Source organism: Helianthus annuus, chromosome 3 (assembly GCF_002127325.2).
Source record: "Helianthus annuus cultivar XRQ/B chromosome 3, HanXRQr2.0-SUNRISE, whole genome shotgun sequence".
In the NCBI taxonomy this organism is placed as follows: Eukaryota; Viridiplantae; Streptophyta; class Magnoliopsida; order Asterales; family Asteraceae; genus Helianthus; species Helianthus annuus.
In genome coordinates this window covers 173,001,741-173,023,378 of record NC_035435.2, presented here as the reverse complement: position 1 = coordinate 173,023,378, position 21,638 = coordinate 173,001,741, and the positions used below count along the sequence as shown (strand labels likewise).

Below are 21,638 nucleotides of genomic sequence, written 5' to 3'. Positions count from 1 at the left end.
CCTCGCCCCATACCCCATATTCTTATATTTCCTAGATCACTATTTAATTAATATATGTTCACTATTCATTCACTTCTAATTTTATTAGTATATAATTAATGCCCATTTGAAAGAAATAATCTTTGAAATATTAATTTAACAAAGGTTATAACTATCACGTCAGTATTTATTTTTTTAAATACATATCTTGACGACTGTATATATTAACAAATTACAATATATTTTATTCAGTTAGTATAATACACGGTTTATTCAAGTATGAAATTCATATGTTTTAAAGCATATTTTTTTATTAATAATTATATAACATCACAGGTAGGGGATCCTGTAAAAAGTGCTCAAAGTGTGAGAAGTGTATTATAACACTATATATAATACTATATAACACCATATAAAAACCGTATAACAATATGTAACACCATATAATACCATATAATACCATACAAACACCGTATAACAATATGTAACACCATATAATACTATATAACACTATGTTACACAGGTTGATGTGATGTTAGGGTAAGGATAGTGTAAAAAGGGCCTAAAGTGTGAGAACTGTATTATAACACTATATATAATACTATATAACACCATATAAACACCGTGTTATATAGTGTTATATGGTGTTACATAGTGTTATATGATATTATATGGTGTTACATATTGTTATACGGTGTTTATATGGTGTTATATAGTATTATATATAGTGTTATAATACACTTCTCACACTTTAGGCCCTTTTTACACTATCCTTACCCTAACATCACATCAACCTGTGTAATATACGAGATTGTAACGTTGACAAAGATTTATTAATAATTATATAACATCACATCAACCTGTGTAATATACGAGATTGTAACGTTGACAAAGAAGTTATAATTTCATAACTTTTTAATTTATCTTTTCTATAACAAAAATACTCTTTTTTTAATATTTATAAATATTTTCTATATAAAAATATTCTTTTTTATATTAATAAATATAAATATTTCCAGCAATTTAGGCAAGTCAAAAGGTATTCATCCCCCCAAACCCATCATTCCCAAACCCCCATCAAAAACCAGTTATTTGTGCTCCAAGATTCTCCCAATTCGCAGAAGAACATGAAGATCACAGCGTTGCTTGTTCTCAAATGCAACCCTGACGGTTCATCAGATCCGATCATCCTCGCAAACTCCACCGACGTTAGCCACTTCGGTTACTTCCAGCGGTCTAGCGTCAAGGAGTTCATCGTCTTCGTTGGCCGTACAGTCGCCAAACGCACGCCTCCGTCTCAACGTCAATCTGTTCAACACGAAGGTACCGTTGTTCGTTCTTCTGTTTCTTCAATTTTAGTTTGTTCGATTGATGTTATGAGTTAGTTAGTTGAATCGGATCTGTTGTTCTGTTTGACGGATTGAGTTATGTGAGCAGATTAGGATGATTTAGAGGATTAGTTTGATTGAGGTGAATCTAGTTAGGAATTTAGGTTATTATATTGAAGCACACGAGTATACGAAAAGGAAACTTCATTTTTAGGTTATGTATTGTGTTTTGTTTGTTCGATTGATGTTGTGAGTTTGTTAGTTGAATCGGATCTGTTGTTCTGTTTGACGGACTGAGTTGTGTGAATAGATTAGGATGATTTAGTTGATTAGTTTGATTGAGGTGAATCTAGTTGAGAATTTAGGTTATTCTGTTGAAGTATACGAGTTTACGAAAAGGAAACTTCAATTTTAGTTTGCTGTCTTGTGTTTTGTTTGTTCGATTGATGTTGTGAGCTATGTGAGTTCGTTAGTTGAATCGGATCTGTTGTTCTGTTTGACGGACTGAGTTGTGTGAATAGATTAGGATGATTTAGTTGATTAGTTTGATTGAGGTGAATCTAGGTTATTCTATTGAAGTATACGAGTTTACGAAACGGAAACTTCAATTTAGTTTGCTGTCCTGTGTTTTGTTTGTTCGATTGATGTTGTGAGTTATGCGAGTTCGTTAGTTGAATCGGATCTGTTGTTGTGTTTTGCGGATTGAGTTGTGTGAATAGATTAGGATGATTTAGTTGATTAGTTTGCTTGAGGTGAATCTAGTTGAGAGTTTAGGTTATTCTATTGAAGTATATGAATAAACGATCAGGAAACTTCATTTTTAGTTTATGTAGTGTGTTTTGTTTGTTCGATTGATGTTGTGATTTGTATGAGTTAGTTAGTTGAATCGGATCTGGTGTTTCTGTTTAACGGATTGATTTATGTGAATAGATTAGTTTGATTGAGTTGAATCTAGTTGAGAATTTAGGTTATTTTATTAAAGTTTATGAGTATACGAAAAAGAAATTAGGATCAATCTGTTCGTACTATCAATTTAGGTTTAACTTTGATTTCTGGTATGTAGTTTGTTTTGGTGGATTACGATTTCAATTTCGTGAATTCACTATTCGATTCAGATCTAGGTTTTTGTTATAGAGCTTGAATATTAGCAATAGATTGGATTGATTTTACTTTATTTGTTGTCTTTGAGATGAATTTATCTAAAAATACTTTGCTAAATGAAAAAAATAAAGATATAAATCTAACACTAGAAAAGCCCTAAGTCTTAAGGAAAGATGTTTCTGCTTTATAATTGCTAGATGTGAAACATCTGTTTACTAAACTGGATCAACTTCAATTTCTGGTATGTTGTTTCGTTTGGTGGATTACGGTTTCAGTTTCGTGAATTCGGTATTCGAATCGTATCTAGGTTTATCTTATAGATCTTGAATTTTGACAAAAGATTGGACCGATTGTACTCTATTTGTCGTGTTTAGGGCTGTTCACAAGCGAGATTACCTTTGCTCGAGCTTGGCTCGTTTAGTCGTTTACAAACCGAACGGAGCCGATCTGCTTGTTTACAACCAAGTCGAAATTGAACGATTGTATTTTTGATCTAAGCATTTTTTGATAGAGCGTCAAGCGAGTTTCTCGAGCAATTTCGACAGTCTATAATAGGAATCGACCTTTAAATCAGCGAATTGCAAAATAGGAATCAATGATTACTTGTGGATCGAGATGTTTTCTTGATAAGTGATCTTTGAATTTTCGATTGTGAAGTCTTTATGCAATGAACTAGGCTAGATTGTGAAAAATCCTTAACCGATGATGAGAGCGTGTTTTTTGAATTTTGATTATGGTTCTAGACATTTACACTTTAGTATTCAATTGTTTATTGCGTTGTATGTTGGGCAAGTATAAATGTATAATAGTATAGAGAGTGAATTTCAAGGATTATCCTTTATCTTTATACCCATTTTCAGGCGCTGTTCTCTATGTTCAAAATTGACGAGTTTTGTCCTTTATGTTTTCATATCATACACATTTTGTTCTTTAGGCCTAACCCAGTTAGTTTTTTCAGTTAAATTTGGTCATATGCTTTGCACATGAGGGCATTTTTGTCAATTCAAAGGTTGCAGAAGCTTTGAGCTGTAAATCTGCCGTTGAACTTACCTTTGAATTGACAAAAACGCCCTCATGTGCAAAGCATATGACCAAATTTAACTGAAAAAACTAACTGGGTTAGGCCTAAAGGACAAAGCGTGTATGATATGAAAACATAAAGGACAAAACTCATCAATTTTGAACATAAAGAACAGTGCCTGAAAATGGGTATAATGATAAAGGACAATCCTTGAAATTCACTCTAGTATAGATGATAAGATAATGTCTCAATATATTGGTATGCTTTAATGTATAATTCTCTCTCTATATATCTTGTCTAGTTGTCTGTAAATAAATGTGATTGATTATGTGTTGAAGTTTGTTCACTGAAGCTTGAGTCATCGCTTTCCATTGTATAGTCCATGACTTAACACAACTTGTGTACATTTAGGTATTACCGACTTCTGTAACAATCATTACATGTTTATTTGCTTGTGATTTAGTGTATTGTATTTTCAAACTACTTCTTCGTGGATAATTGCTTTCTTGATATGATGTTCGATGAACCAGAAAGTAAGGTTTTGTTTGGTCCGTTTGTTAATCAGAATACAAGGTGCATTCCTACAATAGAAATGGTCTTTGCGCTTTGGGCTTTATGGATGACCACTATCCTGTTCGAAGTGCATTTTCTCTGTTAAACCAAGTAAGTTACTAAGTTTATCCAACCTTCATCTTCTTTTATTATATCCATTCACCCTTAATACTTTATTTATAGTAATTGAATTTGTACATGTATTACCAATGACATTTGACCTGTTAAACTTTGTTTCTTTATGTTCACCAAGTGCTTTCATTATGTTCACCAAGTTGATTAACTGTTGGTTTAGGTGGTAGATGAATACCAAAAGAATTTCGGTGATTCATGGAAAACTGTGCAAGCAGATTGCAGCCAACCGTGGCCTTATTTAGATGAAGCTTTGACCAAATTTCAGGTTTTAGTTATATGCTTATAACGAAACTAAATTGTTTCATAAGTTGATAACATGTACTAAATTGTTTTTCGTTTTTATTTGATTCCCTTCAAACTATCAGGATCCTGCCCAGGCAGACAAGCTGCTGAAAATTCAGAGGGAATTGGATGAAACAAAAATCATACTTGTAAGTAATTTTTAACAGACTTGTGAACTAACGTTCGGTTACAGTTATGTTTATGATGTATGCACGCTGATATACGTGATTATTGCATATTGTAACACAACATATATACAAAAGGTCAAGCTTTATTAGTTATTAAAATTTTTTGACTTTCAAAACATACAATATGTGTTAATCACTGGATTACATCAGTCTAAAATCATAAACATTTATATCATATAATTTATGTATTAGTGTATTACATAACTGATCAAATGAATACTATTTTGTAAGTTTCTGGTGATGCATAAATATGTTTCTTTTACAGTACAAGACTATTGATAGTGTCCTTGAAAGAGGTGAAAAGCTGGACAATTTAGTGGAAAAAAGTTCAGATCTCAGTGCAGCTTCACAGGTATGAAATATATTTCCTTTAATTATTTCATTTTCCCCCTGGTATTCTTGATTTTATTATATATTAAAAGTTGTTTTTCCTGTTTCTCCTACTTTAAAGCAATATATACATCCTTTTGTGGCTTTCAAACGTTTAGTAAAACTAAAAACAAAACTGCAATTTTCACACGTATTCTTGGTGTATTTATCTCATGATACTCGGTTTTAGCATTGTCAAACGGTTAGTTCTACAAACATCTTATTCATAATTTTCTACAAATAAAATTTTAAATTTATAAAAAAATCAATAGCTGTAGCTTGTAGAACACCATCTATACATCAGTATTCATTTTTCATGTTTTTGGTTTTGGTATTTTCAACGATACTGGTACCAAACCGACAAAATTGGTACGGTATTCAATTTATACTTTTACTCGTTTTCGGTATATTTCTGTATGGTATCGGTTTGGTTCCGATCTCATCCCTCATTTATTATTAATTGAATATTATATGTTTATATGTATATTTTATTTTTCTATATTTCTATTATTATAATTTTATGCATATAATACAATTTATATTATTTAGTTATTTTTATAAAATAATATTTATTATTTAATAATATATTTATTATATAAAATAAAATTACTTATTTATAGTAACATGCTCGTTTAGGCGCATGAGCCTAGTTCAGCTTGGGCCCGAGCTCGTTTATAACATAGCTTAAGTTTTAAGCTCAAACTTGGGCTTGTTGAAGCTCGGACTGTTTTGTGCTTTTAGCGGGCTGATCCAAGTATGTCACAAGCGTCTTGGCTCGTTTACAACCCCTACACGATTCATTGAAATGGTACACCCTGGAATTCTAAGTTACCCGTATATAATACATATAGTTCTTGAAGGGTCAAGTTATTCTATAAGGGTCTGTTTGGTATGGGGTAATGGAATGGACGAGTGAATGAAATGGACGAGGTAATGGAATGAATGAGGTAATGGAATTGATCATTACCATTCCATGTCTTGTTTGGTTACATGTGTGAATGGAATGAACAATTACTTTTTGTTGTTTCGTATGCGAAAAAAGAAGAAGGAATAAAATCAGATGGCGGTGGTCAGTGATGGGTGATGATAGGGCGTGGTGGTAGGTGTCAGTTGTAGCGGCGGAGGTGGTTGGCGGTGGTTGGCGGTGGTGGTGGATGACGGTGGAGGTAGGTGGCGGCGGTGGCGATGGTGGTGGCATGGGTGGTCGGAGGTGGTTACAGCGACGACGGTGGTCGGAGGTGGTAGCGGTGGGTGGTGGCGGTTGATAGCGGTGGCGGCGGTTGATAGCGGTGGCAGCGGTGGGTGGTGGCGATGATTGGAGGTGGCAGTGTCAATGGTGGTGGTGATGATCGAAGGTGGGTGGTGGCGATGATCGAAGGTGGCAGTGGCGACGGTGGGTGGCAGCGGTGGCGGGTGGCAGCGCCGGTGGCGGGTGGCGGCGGAGGTGGGTGACGGTGGTGGTGGTGGTGTGTGGTAGCAACGGTGGTGGGTTGTGGTGTTGTTAATGAAGGGTGAAGAGGAATGGAATGGAAAAAAAACAGGGGGGCGGATGGAATGATTTTGAGGGAATGGAATGAACTTTGGAATGGACGATTCCATTCCATCGACAAACCAAACACTCTTTTCTCCATTCCATCACAATGGTCCATTCCATTCCACCTCTTATTCCTTCATACCAAACGCTACCTAAAGGCTTCTAATTGTAAGAAGTGTAAGAAGGATTTATAGAGTGACAAGTATCCAATAAGCTAAAACTAAACCCGCTACATCACCACCAAAAACCTAAACACCCACCCCCACCCGGCAAAAAAAGTTTTTTTTTTTTTTTTTTTTTTTTTTTTTTTTTTTTTGGGGGGGGGGGTGATGTGGTGGGGGGTGGGGGTTTAGGTTTTTGGTGGGGGGGGGGGTGGATGTTTAAGGTTTTTTTTTTTTTTTTTTTTTGTGTAGTGGGTTTTTTTAGGTTATTGGACACTTGTCACTCTATAAATCCTTCTTACACTTCTTACAATTAGGATCATTTGTATTTGATCCTAATCCAGTTCTTGAATTCTAATCGACCATTTTTATGTAGTTGCGACCAGACGATTTGACGTCTTACTTTGTGTTGTTTGTTGCTCTTATAAGATCTCTTTTTTATGTTTAACAGATGTTTTACAAACAAGCGAAGAAAACAAACCAATGTTGTACAATATTGTGAAATGTTAAATGGGATGCAAGGTACACTGGGATGTGTTTGTTTGCTGTTTAATGTTTATACTATTATAAATAGTTCTTTTGTGATTTATGCTTGATACTCTTTGTAATATATGTGGTGGAAAAGGGGTGTTTGATATTCTTTTTTATTTAATAGGCCCATTTATTTAATGTGTTAAAAAATGCATATAAATGCTTTTGGGTGTTTGGATGATGGAAATGTTTATTTTTGGGACAAAATAAGTTGCTTTATAAATAGTTTGTGTTTGATTATATAAATTAATGGAGTGTTTGGCAACTTCTGAATGAGTAACTATTTAACCCGTAAGAGGTCTCTGAACCATTAGGAGCCAGTATAATGTTTAACCGTTCAGAGACAAATGTCTATAATGTATAATCATTCAAAGGCAAATGTGTGAACTATTTAGACATATGTTCGCGAAACAAATAGTCTGAACCATTAAGTGTTGAACCAGTAAAACGTAACCATTAAGAGCTGAAACAAGCAGTTCCCTAAGTTATTTGTGTGGGTTTAAAATTTTGACTTGTTTTAGTAACTAACTAGTGGGGCTATCTGCATGTTACAGCGGCCATTTGGTTGGTATCAGTTTGATATGTTATAGTACTAACACTCGGTATAACAACTGAGAGATATACGCACAAGAGAATATCAACACGTGTATTATTTTCATCAAAAGAAATAAAAAAGAATACTAATACTGGGTCAGATGATAGTGGTACAAGTACCGGTGTTATTTGGTTGTAACCGGTTCGGTTCGTCACGTCACATGTAGGAATGACGAAAAAATCATAATAATGAACATTCGTATCGTTAACGATATCGTTTGGACGATATTAATTCGATTTGTCACAATAAAGAACAAAAAAACTTAAATATATTTGACCTGTTTAATTTGAATAAAACTTTTATCGAAAGATAGATAAAATATGTTATATTTACCAAGATAGCAAAAAGAGTAAATGCTATGAATATTAAAGTTATGGCCTATTAAAGTTATGGCAATTTTAAAACACCACTTAAGATTTTTCAAAGTTTTAACATATTATCATTCAAAGTTTTGATTGATGAAAAAAATGCACAGAGTTCATAGGCATAAACATGCAATTCATGTTTCATCTCTACACACGTGTACATGCAATTTCATTATTATTCTCAATGGTATTATTGTGATTAACATTCAAAATTAGTGCAATTAATCTACTGTTCACAAGAGCATATCTAAATTGTATATAAGAGTGACATATAGACCTAATAAGCAATATCAGCCTTTGTACATATGAGAAAAACTTAAATGTGGTTCGAAAAGCTGCACAAAATTGTTTTATTATATGTTTTGTATTTGTATAACATGTATCATACATCGGAAAGTATTAATTAAAGAAAAAATACATTCTAGTGAACTTTTAGTCAAAACTAATATGAGAGAAAACTTATATTACGCAAAAGGTTGCCTTCATACATGAGTCGATCATTCAAATTAACATTAACATATGATAAAAAAGAAACCGAATGAACAGTGGTTCATTCACTTTCTTTTTAAATATATATATTAATTTAGGGTGGAATATATTATTAAGAGATCAGTAAATGGTATTTGGTATAGGTATCGGTCTTAAATTTACCAAATCCGTGTACTTTCGGTACCGGTTCTGCACAGTTATTCACCGGTTTTTACCCTTAAATACCGGTGCCGTACCGGTACCGAACCGTGGTATAGGTATCGGTCTTAAATTTACCAAATCCGTGTACTTTCGGTACCGGTTCTGCACAGTTATTCACCGGTTTTTACCCTTAAATACCGGTGCCGTACCAGTACCGACCGGTACCGAACCGTACCATACTAGGTATATTCGGTAACAGGAACAGTGCTTTATAATTTATTTTTAAATTAAATTTAGAATGGAATACATCATTAAGAGATCAACAAATGGTATCGGGTATAGGTACCGGTCTCAAATTTACCAAATTAGTGTATTTTCGGTACCGGTTCTGCATAGGTATTCACCGGTTTTTACCCTCAAATACCGGTACCATACCAGTACCGACCGGTACCGAACCGTACCATACTAGGTATATTCGGTACCGGTACCCACTTTTGAGGATTTCGGTAACGGTATTTTTGGTACCGGTTGGTACCGAGCTCATCAAATCCTGTAGCAACGCAGCAATGCAAGTAATTGCACCATTTAGATTACTTTTCATACACACAGTAAGTAAACTGTATTTCGTTTAAATGAGGTTTTATATACACAACAACTTATTTTACTTTCTTTTTTGTCTTTTTCTGTAATGAATGAATTGTAACATGTAAAATTAATTTGCATATTTAGAATATTGATGAGCAAGTCGTATCAAATCCTGTAAACGAATCGGCATCGTATCGGTACCAAATTTACTATACCAAATCATTTTCGGTACCAATTTGGTACCCACCTTTTGGCGTTTCCAGAATCGTTACTTTCGGTTCGACACCGGTCTAGCACCATACCTGTATTTATTGATTTTTACCTTCCAATACCATATCGTATTGTACCGAGCATTTTCGGTGCCGGCACCTAATTTCAATGATTTTCCGGATCGGTACTTTCGCCGCCGTTACCGGTACCGAGCTCATCCATATTTTAACGTGTTAGCACCGTAATAACTAAACTGAAAACAATCGAATTTCCAACGTGTAGGACGTGTGGGTCCTATTATTATATATTAGGTTATTTAAAATTGTTTTTTTTATGACGGAGTGATTATCCTTACCACGTCATTTTATTTATGTTTTGATATTCGGTATCTGTTTGCCGTTGCTGACACGCCTTTATAGTCATTGGGTCCCGCCGCAACGCGTGGGCGGAAAAAAACTAGTTAAAGTAAATTGCGATTTTAGTACTTAAGGTTTGACTAAAATTATCACTTTATTTCAAATAATTTTTTTCTTGCCATTTTAGTCCATTGTTTTCTGGTGTTTTAGTCCCTGACTTTTGTCATTTTTTGCCATTTTCATCGACCACCGCCACCTCCTCCCACCACCCACCCCATCATAACCTTCTTTCATCGCCTCCACCTGCCTTCACCGTCACCACCCACCCACCTCACCACCATCAACACCCACCATTTCCACCACCACCGGCCACTTTTCCGCCACCCACGTCATCAACCAACACCGCCGCTATCATCGTAAAACTAACAACCACCGCCATCATCTTCACTGTAAACCGACACAACACCATCCCCATAGCATCGCACCTGCAAAAAAAGAAAGAAAAATGCAGTTTGACCAAAATTAACCTAAGTTAGCTAATTTTTTTTTAATGGAGTTAGTGGTTTGGATGAAAATGACAAAAGTCAGGGACTAAAATGGCAGAAAACAAACTATTTAGACTAAACTGGCAAGAAAAAAAAAACTATTTAGACAAAACCACAAGAAAAAAACTATTTGGACTAAAGTAGCAAATTTGATGAAACCTCGGTAAGACCATGATGTGTAGTGGTGGAACAAAATAATGCCCCCACCATGGGGCATTATTCGACACGTGTCATCCTAGTTAGCATGGGACATTATTGCAAAAGTGGTGTAGTGGACATATAATGCCCCCTTCCAATTATTAAAAAAAAAAAAGAAAAAAAGAAAAGTAGTTGCTGCAGGTCAGTTAGCATGTCTTATAATGCCCCCTTCCAATTATTAAAAAAAAAGAAAAAAAGAAAAGTAGTTGCTGCAGGTCAAAGTCCTCCTCATTGGCTAGTCAAAGTCCTCCTCACACTCCATTGGCCACATCCATTTTCCTTCCAACCCCGTGCAGCGTTATGATTAAAACGCCACGATTTTTTCAATTTTTTTAAAAAAATAACGCCCCATGTAATGGGGGGATGGGCGTTTTAAGGCGTTTTTTTTCAATTTAAAAAAAAAAAAAAAACGCCCCACTACGGATGGTTTAACTAAAATTACAATTTACTCTTCAAATTATCAACGTTGATGATTTATACAAAAAGTACTATATTTGTACCAACTTACAAAACTTTTTAAAAATGACAATTAATTAAGTGCAATTTATTTTTCAAAGTCTAGAACAAGTGCGATATCTAGAACATGTTAAAGGTCTACATATTAATTTTCTAACCACTGTACATTCGTTTTCATACATCCGAAAATAGGAGTTCAATATTTAATAATGTTTTTAATTATAAGAGGCACTTTTGCCACTTCTGAATGGATAAGTGCTGAATCAGTGAAAGGTCTGAACCATTAAGTGGTGAACCAATAAGAGTTCTGAATTATTAAGAGCCAGTATAATGTTTAATCGTTCAGTCTTAACCATTCAGACTCAGTATAATGCTTAATCATTCAGAGACAAATATCTGAACCATTCAGACATTTATTCGAATTTATTTTTAACCTTTGTAATTTATTTCTTAGTTTAAGAAAGTTAATTTCATTTATATTTTATCTTAAAATATCAAGTTATAATTTTTAAATCTTTATTGCTAATAATTTAATATTTTCTTTATGTAACCACGTACTGTAGTACAGTTTCTAATAATAAAGAAATATTTTTTGCATTAATACTCAAATTTGTTTCCATTATGTTTTTTTTAATATACAAAACTTACAATGGTGTGTGTATATATAAAAGAAATTTTAAGCCAATATTTTTAGCTTAATTTTTTATAGTCACGACTCATAATTAGCTACGTGGTTTAACTAAAACAGAAAGAAAAAACTCACCAAACAATTAAACAAATCACGTTATGTTCTAGAGTTATTATGGGATTTGTGGCTATTAAAAAATGGGATTTGTGGCTATTAAAAAATGAACTATAGTAATTATTATTATTTTACAGTTTTAAAGTAACATAATAAGTATTACGCCACTTGGATTATACCACATCAAATTTTGTATACCATGTTTTGGTTTACATTTGTTGATATTAATATAATAATGTTAGTAATAATAACAATATACTTCAGAATTAATTATAAAATAATAATAAAATAGTATTATTTATCAAAATAAAATAATAATAAAGTAGTATCTCTAAGTGTTGTTTATCACAAATACAAGAGTATATATGACAGATATTTGGGAAAGAGTTATGTCTTTACCTCTAAAAGAAAGATACATTAGAGTTAATAGCATGGTGGGCTCTAGTAAATGGAAGAAGATCATCAATGCTATTTTCCAAACTACTGGAAATATGGAAGGCTGGAAATGAGATCAAAAGGGCTATACCGACTCAACAAACAGCGGATATTATTAAGGAACACTTGTTGATAGGGTGTAGATCAAAATTTTGAAGATATAAATTGGGGTAGATGGTGTAACTTCAATTTACGAGATAGTTTCATGTAACCGTTCCTTGGGTTTTACAGCTTCTTGCTGGCCCGTCTATATTTTTATATAGATTTTCGCCGTTCAAAAAAAATTATGACAGAAAAAATTGTTATCTTTCACCTGAACTTTCTTATTCTAAAGAGTAAACTGCCATTTTGGTCCCTGAGGTTTGGTCACTTTTGACATTTTAGTCCAAAACTCAAATCTTTTGCATCTGGGTCCCTGTGGTTTCAGTTTTATTGCCATTTTGGTCCAAAAATGAAATCAGGTCATACTTGTCTTATAAAATCCTGCAATTTTGTCATTTTCCTCAGGGGCAAATCAGGTCATATTTGTCTTATAAAATATGGTATTTATTTATAAAAAAGAAATGATCATTTTGCCCCTGCGAAAAATGACAAAATAGCAGGATTTTATAAGACAAATATGACCTGATTTCATTTTTGGACCAAAATGACAATAAAACTGAAACTACAAGGATCCAGACGCAAAAAGTTTGAGTTTTGAACTAAAGTGGCAAAAGTGATCAAACCACAGGGACCAAAGTGGCAGTTTATTCTATTCTAAATTAACAAAACCAACTTTTCAAACCATCAAATAAAATGTCATGGATTTTAAGTGAAATTCAATGGGAAAAGTTAAGTTCCATAAGAAATCTCTCAATAATTTGGGACCATATGCTAATTTCCATTTTCTACTTGAATTTGCATCACCACAAACTTCTAGACTTTCTAGAAATTAACTATAACCTTAAACCAATTATTTAATTATCAACGACCTAATAGAAAATGTTGTTTTCATTTCAATAACACATAACTTTTTGGTTTATACATAGCTTATTTAATATAAGTACTTTATATAGATTAGAGATAACAAGAGTTAAATAACTTGTTAAATAGAGAGAAAAAGGATACGCATTAGCTTATTCAAACTTTTATCTACTTTTTTTAAACACAAACTGGACTTTTATTCATTAAAACTTGGGGATACCCGCTATGAGTATCCGTTCCAAACTTTTATCTATTGCTTTAAGTTTTATAATTTTAACCAGTCCCGACTTTGAGGGAGGGCTGGGTGGCCGATGGCCCAGAGGCCCGGTCTCAAGATTAAGGGAAAATCCCTCTGAGTTGTGAGAACTTATGCTGTGTTCCAGAGATCCACTTAACAAGGGGAGGGGAGGGGAGGGGAGGGAAAATGGGGTTTTTTTTGCCTGATAATAGTCTTTCCAATTTGGAAAGACATGGAGGGGAGGGGAGGGATGGGGAGAGATTTTTAACTCGGGAACACAAGAACTCGGACTTTCCGTACAAGTTTTGCCCTATTTTTTTCACACCCTCAGATCAAAATGTTTAGAAAGACTGCCCGTAAAAAAGTAAAAAAAAAAAATTTGAAGTGATGTTTTTCTGCCCCTTACAGTAGCTGTAAAAAGCTGATGACATAAGCATGACATAACTTTGTACAACAGTTACGGCTACCGTAAATGAAAAAAAAAAACAGGTTTTTTTTATTTTTTTTGGAAAAGTTAATTTTTTAAGGATTTCTGGTAGAAAAAAACTTTTGAAAAAACCTTTCGTAAGGCCGAGTTCTCTAAGTTCTCACAACTCGTATAAGTTTTCATTTTGCCCGAGTTCTCTAAGCTGATGACATAAGCACAACTCGTATATATATATATGGGTTAGTTAATGTACAATTGTGCTTAACGAACGATGCGTACGAGATGCAATTATAACATGCGAATTTTTGCTACTTATAACATGCGGATTTGGATTTTTATAAACATGTGGATTTGCCTTTTTATAACATGCGAATTTGTTGATTTGTATGTCTGTTTGTATATGCGGGGTTTCGTTTTAGGGGTTTATAACGTGTGGAATTTACATCGCATATGCTTGTACGTTAAGGCCAATTGTTTTAAATTATTTATTTTAAGTCATTTTAAATTAAGTGAATTGCTCTTTTACTTATCAATACCCATTAAAAAGGTTTAACATTAAACCTAACTAAAGTTTAAACCCTTTTAAATTGGCTCAATAAGGGTCCATATTTTCTACTCGCTCTAGACCTAATTTTTAGGATTCTTAGGACGCCCGGATGTTAACGTATAAAATAGGATTTATTAAAATAAGGGTCCATATTTTCTACTCGCTCTAGACCTAATTTTTAGGATTCTTAGGACGCCCGGATGTTAACATATAAAATAGGATTTATTAAAATAAGAATGTGTTCCTTTAAATACTAAAATGATTCAGTAGGTTATTAAGTTATGTTAATTTTTTTTCTAATTCTAGTGATCAATTTCTTTTTTATTTCTATAATATATTTGAATCGTTATTAATAAACCACTATCTAATATGAAACGTTTTCAACTTTTCATATGATTGGGCTGAAATTGTTGACTATCATAATTTTAAGTAACTAAAACCTTGGTTATAATTTATAAACTTTTAGCTATTATAATATATATTATTTTTACACAAGTAAAAGTAATAGGTTCGCACACATAATCAAACCTTGTGTATGAATAGCGGGCTCAAAGCCAAATATTAAAAGGTCTACATATTTACACACCTTATTGCCTATTTGGACACCCTTCAAGACGCCTTGTATAGACCTATACGAGGCGTATAGCCTTTTTCAATTTCCAAGAGAATCTCTGATTATGTCATATTTTGTCTTATTTGCCTCGTATACGCCTCGTATAGGCCTATACTGGGCGTCTAGGGAAAAAAGACCATTTAGCCCCTGATTTAGGCCTATACTGGGGGTAAATTGGTCTTTTTTGCCTCTCTTATATGCCTAGTATAGGCCTATACTAGGCGTATATAAGGTTTTTTTTTTTTTTTTTTTTTTTTTTTTTTTAACAAACATTTTAACAATATTAATCGTTTTAGCAAAACTTTTATACAAAAACAAGTTTTTTTATTTTAAATAATTAATATTAGGACCCCTCGTTGGTTTTTTTTTTTTGAGTTGAAAAATGGATGTTTTGGTAGGGTAATTTGATTGTTTTTGGAGGGTGATGTTTTTTGAGTAAAAAAATGGGTGTTTTGGTAGGGTAATTTAAGTTGTTTTTTTTTAAAAAGTTTTATTGTTTTTGTATAAAAGTTTGCTAAAACGATTAATATTGTATAAAATGTTTGTTAAAAAAAAAAAAACCTTCAAGACGCCCAGTATAGGGCTATACTGGGGCTATACGAAGGGTCCAAAAGACCATTAATTGCCTCCAGTATAGGCCTAATTCAGGGCTATAATGGTCTTTTGGACCCCTCGTATACGCCCAGTATAGCACTATACTGGGCGTCTATTATTATTATTTTTTTTGTTTTCTTTTTTTAATATTTAAAAAGAAAAAACAAAAAAAATAAAAATAGACGCCCAGTATAGGGCTATACTGGGGCTATACGAAGGGTCCAAAAGACCATTAAACCCCTGAATTGCCCCCAGTATAGGCCTAATTCAGGGGTATAATGGTCTTTTGGTCCACATAGACGCCCAGTATAGCCCTATACTGGGCGTCTTGAAGGGTTTTTTTTTGTTTTCTCTTTTTAAATATCAATAACACTAATATTAACTATAAAAAACTCATATTAATTATAATAACGCTAATATTAATTATAAAAAAACTCATATTAATTATAAAAAACTCATATTAATTATAATAACACTCATATTAATTATAATAACACTAATATTAATTATAAAAAACTCATATTAATTATAATAACACTAATATTAATTATAAAAAAACTCATATTAATATCAATAACACTAATATTAATTATAAAACACTAATATTAATTATAAAAAAACTCATATTAATATCAATAACACTAATATTAATTATAAAAAACTCATATTAATTATAATAACACTAATATTAATTATACGATGCCTATACGAGACTTATACTATACTATACGATACGATACAACACGATAGGCTTATACAAGACCTATACGAGACTTATACTACACTATACTATACGATACGATGCGATACAACACAATACTATAGGATACGATACCACATCCATAGGCCCATACAATGCCTATACGAGATTTATACCACACTATACGATACGATACGATACGATACAATACGATACTAGACTATTGGATAAGATACAACACTTGTATAGGACTATAGGTGTGGTTTAGGTCCCGTTTAGGCCTATAGGCTTATACAAGACCTATAGGGGCCATATACTAGACTTATACTATACAATATACGATACGATACAACGCCCGTATACGTCGATAGGCCTATACAAGACCTATAAGGGACCTATACTACACTATATGATACGATAGTATCGTATTGTATCGTATAGTATGGTATCGTATTGTATCGTACAATGTATAGTATAAGTCTCGTATAGGTCCCATATAGGTCTATACGAGACTTATACTATACTATACGATACGATACAACACGATAGGCTTATACAAGACCTATACGAGACTTATACTACACTATACTATACTATACTATACTATACGATACGATATGATACGATACAATACAATACGATATTAGACTATTGGATAAGATACAACACTCGTATAGGACTATAGGTGTGGTTTAGGTCCCGTTTAGGCCTATAGGCTTATACAAGACCTATATGGGACCTATACTAGACTTATACTATACACCATTTTTTTACTCAAAAAACATCACCCTCAAAAAACAATCAAATTACCATACCAAAACATCTATTTTTCAACTAAAAAAAACCAACGAGGGGTCCTAATATTAATTATTTAAAATAAAAAAACTTGTTTTTGTATAAAAGTTTGCTAAAACGATTAATATTATATAAAATGTTTGTTAAAAAAAAAAAAAAAAAAAAAAAAAAAAAAAAAAAAAACCCTTCAAGACGCCCAGTATAGGCCTATACGAGGCATATAAGGGGCAAAGGGTCACATATGAGGCCTATACGAAGGGTCCTATACGCCCAGTATAGGCCTATACGAGGCGTCTTGAAGGGGTCAAACCAGAAGTGACATGAGTCAGGCACTGATTTTGATGTAACCCTATACGCCTCGTATAGGCCTATACGAGGCCTATACGAGGCAAAGGGTGTCTAAATAGGCAGATAAGGTGTCCAAATAGATTGACCCATATTAAATGGACTCTAGTTACCATCACCGGCGAAGACAAAACCTTTAAACACTTGAGTTTAGGAGTGATTGGTCTTGGTTTCAAGTTCGACAGACGACATGAATTAAAAGAAATTTGTATTTAAAAAATGGACTCTAGTTACACTTGATCTTCCACTCATTAAAACCTTTAACGAATCCATCTTGAATAACTTATAAAACGACTTGATCGTTTACACCCTTGTGACTAATATTCACGGTCACCCCATCCTTACTACATCATGTGTGTTTCATCGTTGATTGTCTTGTTTACGGTCAAAATGATATTAGGTCGACAAAACTTATACAGGTTTATTTACAAGACAAGTCTCAATTGAATTCTCCTTCAACTCTTTATGTTTTTTTGACTTTTATACATTGAAAAACAAAAGATTTATGATATCTTTTGTTTTAGGTATGTCTTGGATTGTACTATTTCTTCACAATTAAAGATTCAATATAATAAATATTTTGTGTTTATTAAGATGTATCAATATATTTATTATTAGTTTTCATAAAATGATCTTTTAGCTAGTTATTTATTATTTATTCAATGGTGTGGTGGTCCATTGACAAAGACAAAACCTTTAAACATCTTAAGATGAGGAGGTCTTGGGTTCAAGTTTCACAGACTGCAGAAAAAAAAATGTCGTTCAAAAAAAGCTGGTTATTTATTAACCATGACACTACTGTTCATTTACCGATATGGGTTTGTTGATATATGATTCAGACAAACTCGCGAGTCTCATAAAACATCGGAGTTTTGTGTTTAATCTTTTGTGGAAAAGAATAGGGCATGGTAGATGTTTGCTAACGAACAAGAAATGTTTTTAGGGTTGGACCGTACTGTAGACAATTATAGGTTTTAGGGTTGGACCAGACTGTACACAATTATAGGCGTTTGCGAATGAGCCGATTGGTCTAGGCAAGTCGACAAGTCAGATCGGCTTTCTTCTTTTCTAATTTTTAGGAGTTAGGTGGGCAACAAGCTGCCCCGAACCCCCTTTCGAATAGCAAATCCAATTCTATCAAAACCAAAATTCTGTTTCTTCGGCGACAAGAAACTGTTGTACACGACTTTCTGTACTCTATTTAGAAAACCGACAACTTCAGAGGCAAGAGACCCGAAAGTTTCGAAGTCGAAAAAGGTGTTCAAGGTTAGAACTTAGACCGGTTGGTGTAGCCACTAAGCCACATGTGAAGGGTAACATGTAAGAACAACTATGTGCAAAAACAAAAAGTATTTTGTGAATAACTGGTTGACAATTTAATAATCTTGTTCAAAGGATGGTAACTATTTATGAATTAACTTTATGTTAAACTTACAAAAAGGTTAAATAAATTAGAATTTTATAAAAAAAAAATTGTCAACTGAAAAAAGAAAAATATAGTAATTTAATAAACCAGTATGGGTGTCCATGTTTGAACGAGATTCTTTTGAGTTCTTTATTTTTTTTATGTGGATAATTATTCAAGTCTTCACATCGGCCAGCCATTCCATTTGACCATACTCCTTACGTCATATAAGGGATGTAAGGGATTTTCGAAGAACAAAGAAAATTATCATAAATTCGATTGGTATCGGTTTGGGTGTAGATACGATACTTTCACTAGGTATAACAATTGAAAGAGAATATACAAAATAAAATGTGAAGTCGTGATATACTTAAAAGAATGACAAAATGTGTTTTACATCGACGAAAAATCACAAAAACGAATATCAGTAACGGTTTTGAGAATACGAATATCAGTACTGATGATGTTCGGTCGGAATCGGTTCGACACACACTGGTACGCAACTGTCACTCGCTATAGCATACAATACGAAAAATACATCGTATTTTGTATACAACTCTTTTTTTTTAATTTGAAGTCGATACAACAGTATCGAATCTAAAATATAAATATCGGTATCGATGTTGTTTGGTCGAAATCGGTTCTGTTCATCAGTGACTCATGGTACGAGTATAATAACGCTGCTCGTATAGCTTAGGATACCAAAAATATATATTTTATTTTTAATACAACCCATTTCCATCAAACATTTTACCAGATGTCTAGGGAAAAAAATAAACACGTTTATGGCGGGTTTTTGGTCAGTATGTATTAGTTCAATTCGTTATAATACTTGTATGATAAAGATACTCGATATAACAACTAAAAGATATTCTGTTGTTTATTAATTATTATTGTTACTTTTACTCTACTTTACACCAATACTTTTAAACTACTTTGCTACCTATGGTTAAACTTAGGACCTTTCCTTTAAGAGTCAGGTCATTTTTCTGTAACAAATGAGCTAGTCCCACATCGAATATTACTAATATTGGTATTGAACTTTTGGACACATGTTTTATTTTCCATTATAGACCCCCATACATATTGGAACCTTCCTTTTGGTATTTAAGGAAGCAAAGAACACAAACAAACAATCAAAAACATTCATAATGAATTCTTCTCATTCCAACTGCTCATCACCGGAGTTCTCCCACAATGATCTCCTTCCATTCAACGAAAACGATTCACAAGAAATGCTTCTTTTCGGCCTCCTAACAACCGGCTTCAACACCACATATTCGAACAAAGTTAGCTCAACACCACCCACCAAAACCGCCGCATTTAGAGGCGTTAGAAGGCGGCCATGGGGGAAGTTTGCAGCGGAGATAAGGGACTCAACAAGGAATGGAGTAAGGGTATGGTTGGGTACATTTGATAGCGCAGAAGCGGCTGCTTTGGCTTATGATCAAGCCGCTTTGTTGATGAGGGGTTCGTCCGCGATATTGAATTTTCCGGTTGATAGAGTGAGGGAATCTTTGCATGAGATGATGGGTGGGAAGGTAACGGCGGTGGAAGGCGGTGGTTCGCCCGCGATGGCGTTGAAGAAGAGACACTCATTGAGGATGAGAGATGCACTTAGGAAGAGTAGAAGAGATAGAAGAGAAAAGAAGGTGGTGGTGTTTGAGGATTTAGGGGTTGATTATTTGGAAGAATTGTTGACTTCTTCAATAGAGCACAAGAGTTAGTTTATTTGCATTACATGTTTACTTTTGTAAAGGGTTAAAAGTTGACAATATTGTTTTAGACTTGCACAAAAGAATAAGAGCAACCCCAAGTCCCCAACTATGGTGTTAAAAACCGTTAAAACTGACTGAACTGGTTAAACTGTCTCAAATCAATGGTTCGGCTCACGGGTTACGGTTTGAAAAACCGGATTGAACGGTTCGGTAGATGGTTTTTTTCTGGTAACCGGTGACATATGTATTATACATTTTGAAGTTGAAGCATTATATGTAAAGTGCTTGGGGTGATATGGTAAAAGCCCTTTAGTTACATATAAGTTCAAATCTTACTGTACCTTTTTTTTCTTTGATAATTTATTTTATTTCATTAACTTGCACTAATGAGCTCGCAGTTTTCTTTTGAAAATAAAACCATAGTAATGTACTTTATTTTTTTATATTTAATGCCAAAAGACTTTTTTTTTTATTCATGATGCACATAAATTGCTTATACGGTTTCTGTTAAGTTGAAGCTTTGCTTGAGGTTTTGATTTAAATAGAAGCTTTGCACGTCAAGCTCCAATTTTTACATGATTATTCAGGAATGGGATCAAATACAAACACTTAAGTTTGTAAGAACCGTAAGAACCAACAAATAATTGACAAGTGTCTATCAATAAAAAAATTAGTTTAAGGGTAATTTAGACCTTTTGACCATATTTATTTAAAACTAACTAAAAATAATTACAAAAAATATAATCAGCACAACACTATATAATTAGCATAACATGCTTAATTGTTCTTCATTATCAGCACATCATCCTCAATCGTTCTCCATTATCAACATAAACGACATCAGCACAACAACCTCAATTGTTCTCCATTATCAGCACGCCAGATGTGCTGATTATATCTACTTTTGGTGTTTGGTTGTATTATTTTGTAATTAACACATAATCAGCACTTTATCAGCACAATTATAAAACACCTTTTGTTAACTTTTTTAAAAA

The 21,638-nt window shown here is 33.4% G+C and overlaps 2 protein-coding genes across 2 annotated transcripts; both read left to right on the top strand.

Moving 5' to 3' along the window:
- The first annotated feature begins 1,009 nt into the window (after positions 1–1,009).
- Positions 1,010–7,319, top strand: LOC110930933 (VAMP-like protein YKT61). The gene is made up of 6 exons (XM_022174321.2): positions 1,010–1,302; positions 3,995–4,092; positions 4,277–4,381; positions 4,482–4,547; positions 4,852–4,938; positions 7,102–7,319. Exons 1-6 carry the CDS (start codon positions 1,107–1,109, stop codon positions 7,150–7,152), a joined length of 603 nt encoding a protein of 200 aa, XP_022030013.1. The 5' UTR covers positions 1,010–1,106; the 3' UTR covers positions 7,153–7,319.
- A 12,693-nt stretch (positions 7,320–20,012) lies between these two features.
- On the top strand, positions 20,013–21,051 carry LOC110930932 (ethylene-responsive transcription factor 1B). Its single transcript, XM_022174320.2, has one exon. The coding sequence runs from the start codon at positions 20,077–20,079 to the stop codon at positions 20,650–20,652; it is 576 nt and encodes a 191-aa protein (XP_022030012.1). The 5' UTR covers positions 20,013–20,076; the 3' UTR covers positions 20,653–21,051.
- The last annotated feature ends 587 nt before the right edge of the window (positions 21,052–21,638 follow it).

Bases quoted from the DNA above. Each gene is read 5' to 3' on its own strand.
- LOC110930933 (XM_022174321.2), top strand. From the start codon at position 1,107: ATGAAGATCACAGCGTTGCTTGTTCTCAAATGCAACCCTGACGGTTCA. The intron at 1,303-3,994 runs GTACCGTTGTTC...TTTGTTAATCAG, and splicing joins TCAATCTGTTCAACACGAAG to AATACAAGGTGCATTCCTAC. The intron at 4,093-4,276 runs GTAAGTTACTAA...CTGTTGGTTTAG, and splicing joins CATTTTCTCTGTTAAACCAA to GTGGTAGATGAATACCAAAA.
- LOC110930932 (XM_022174320.2), top strand. From the start codon at position 20,077: ATGAATTCTTCTCATTCCAACTGCTCATCACCGGAGTTCTCCCACAAT.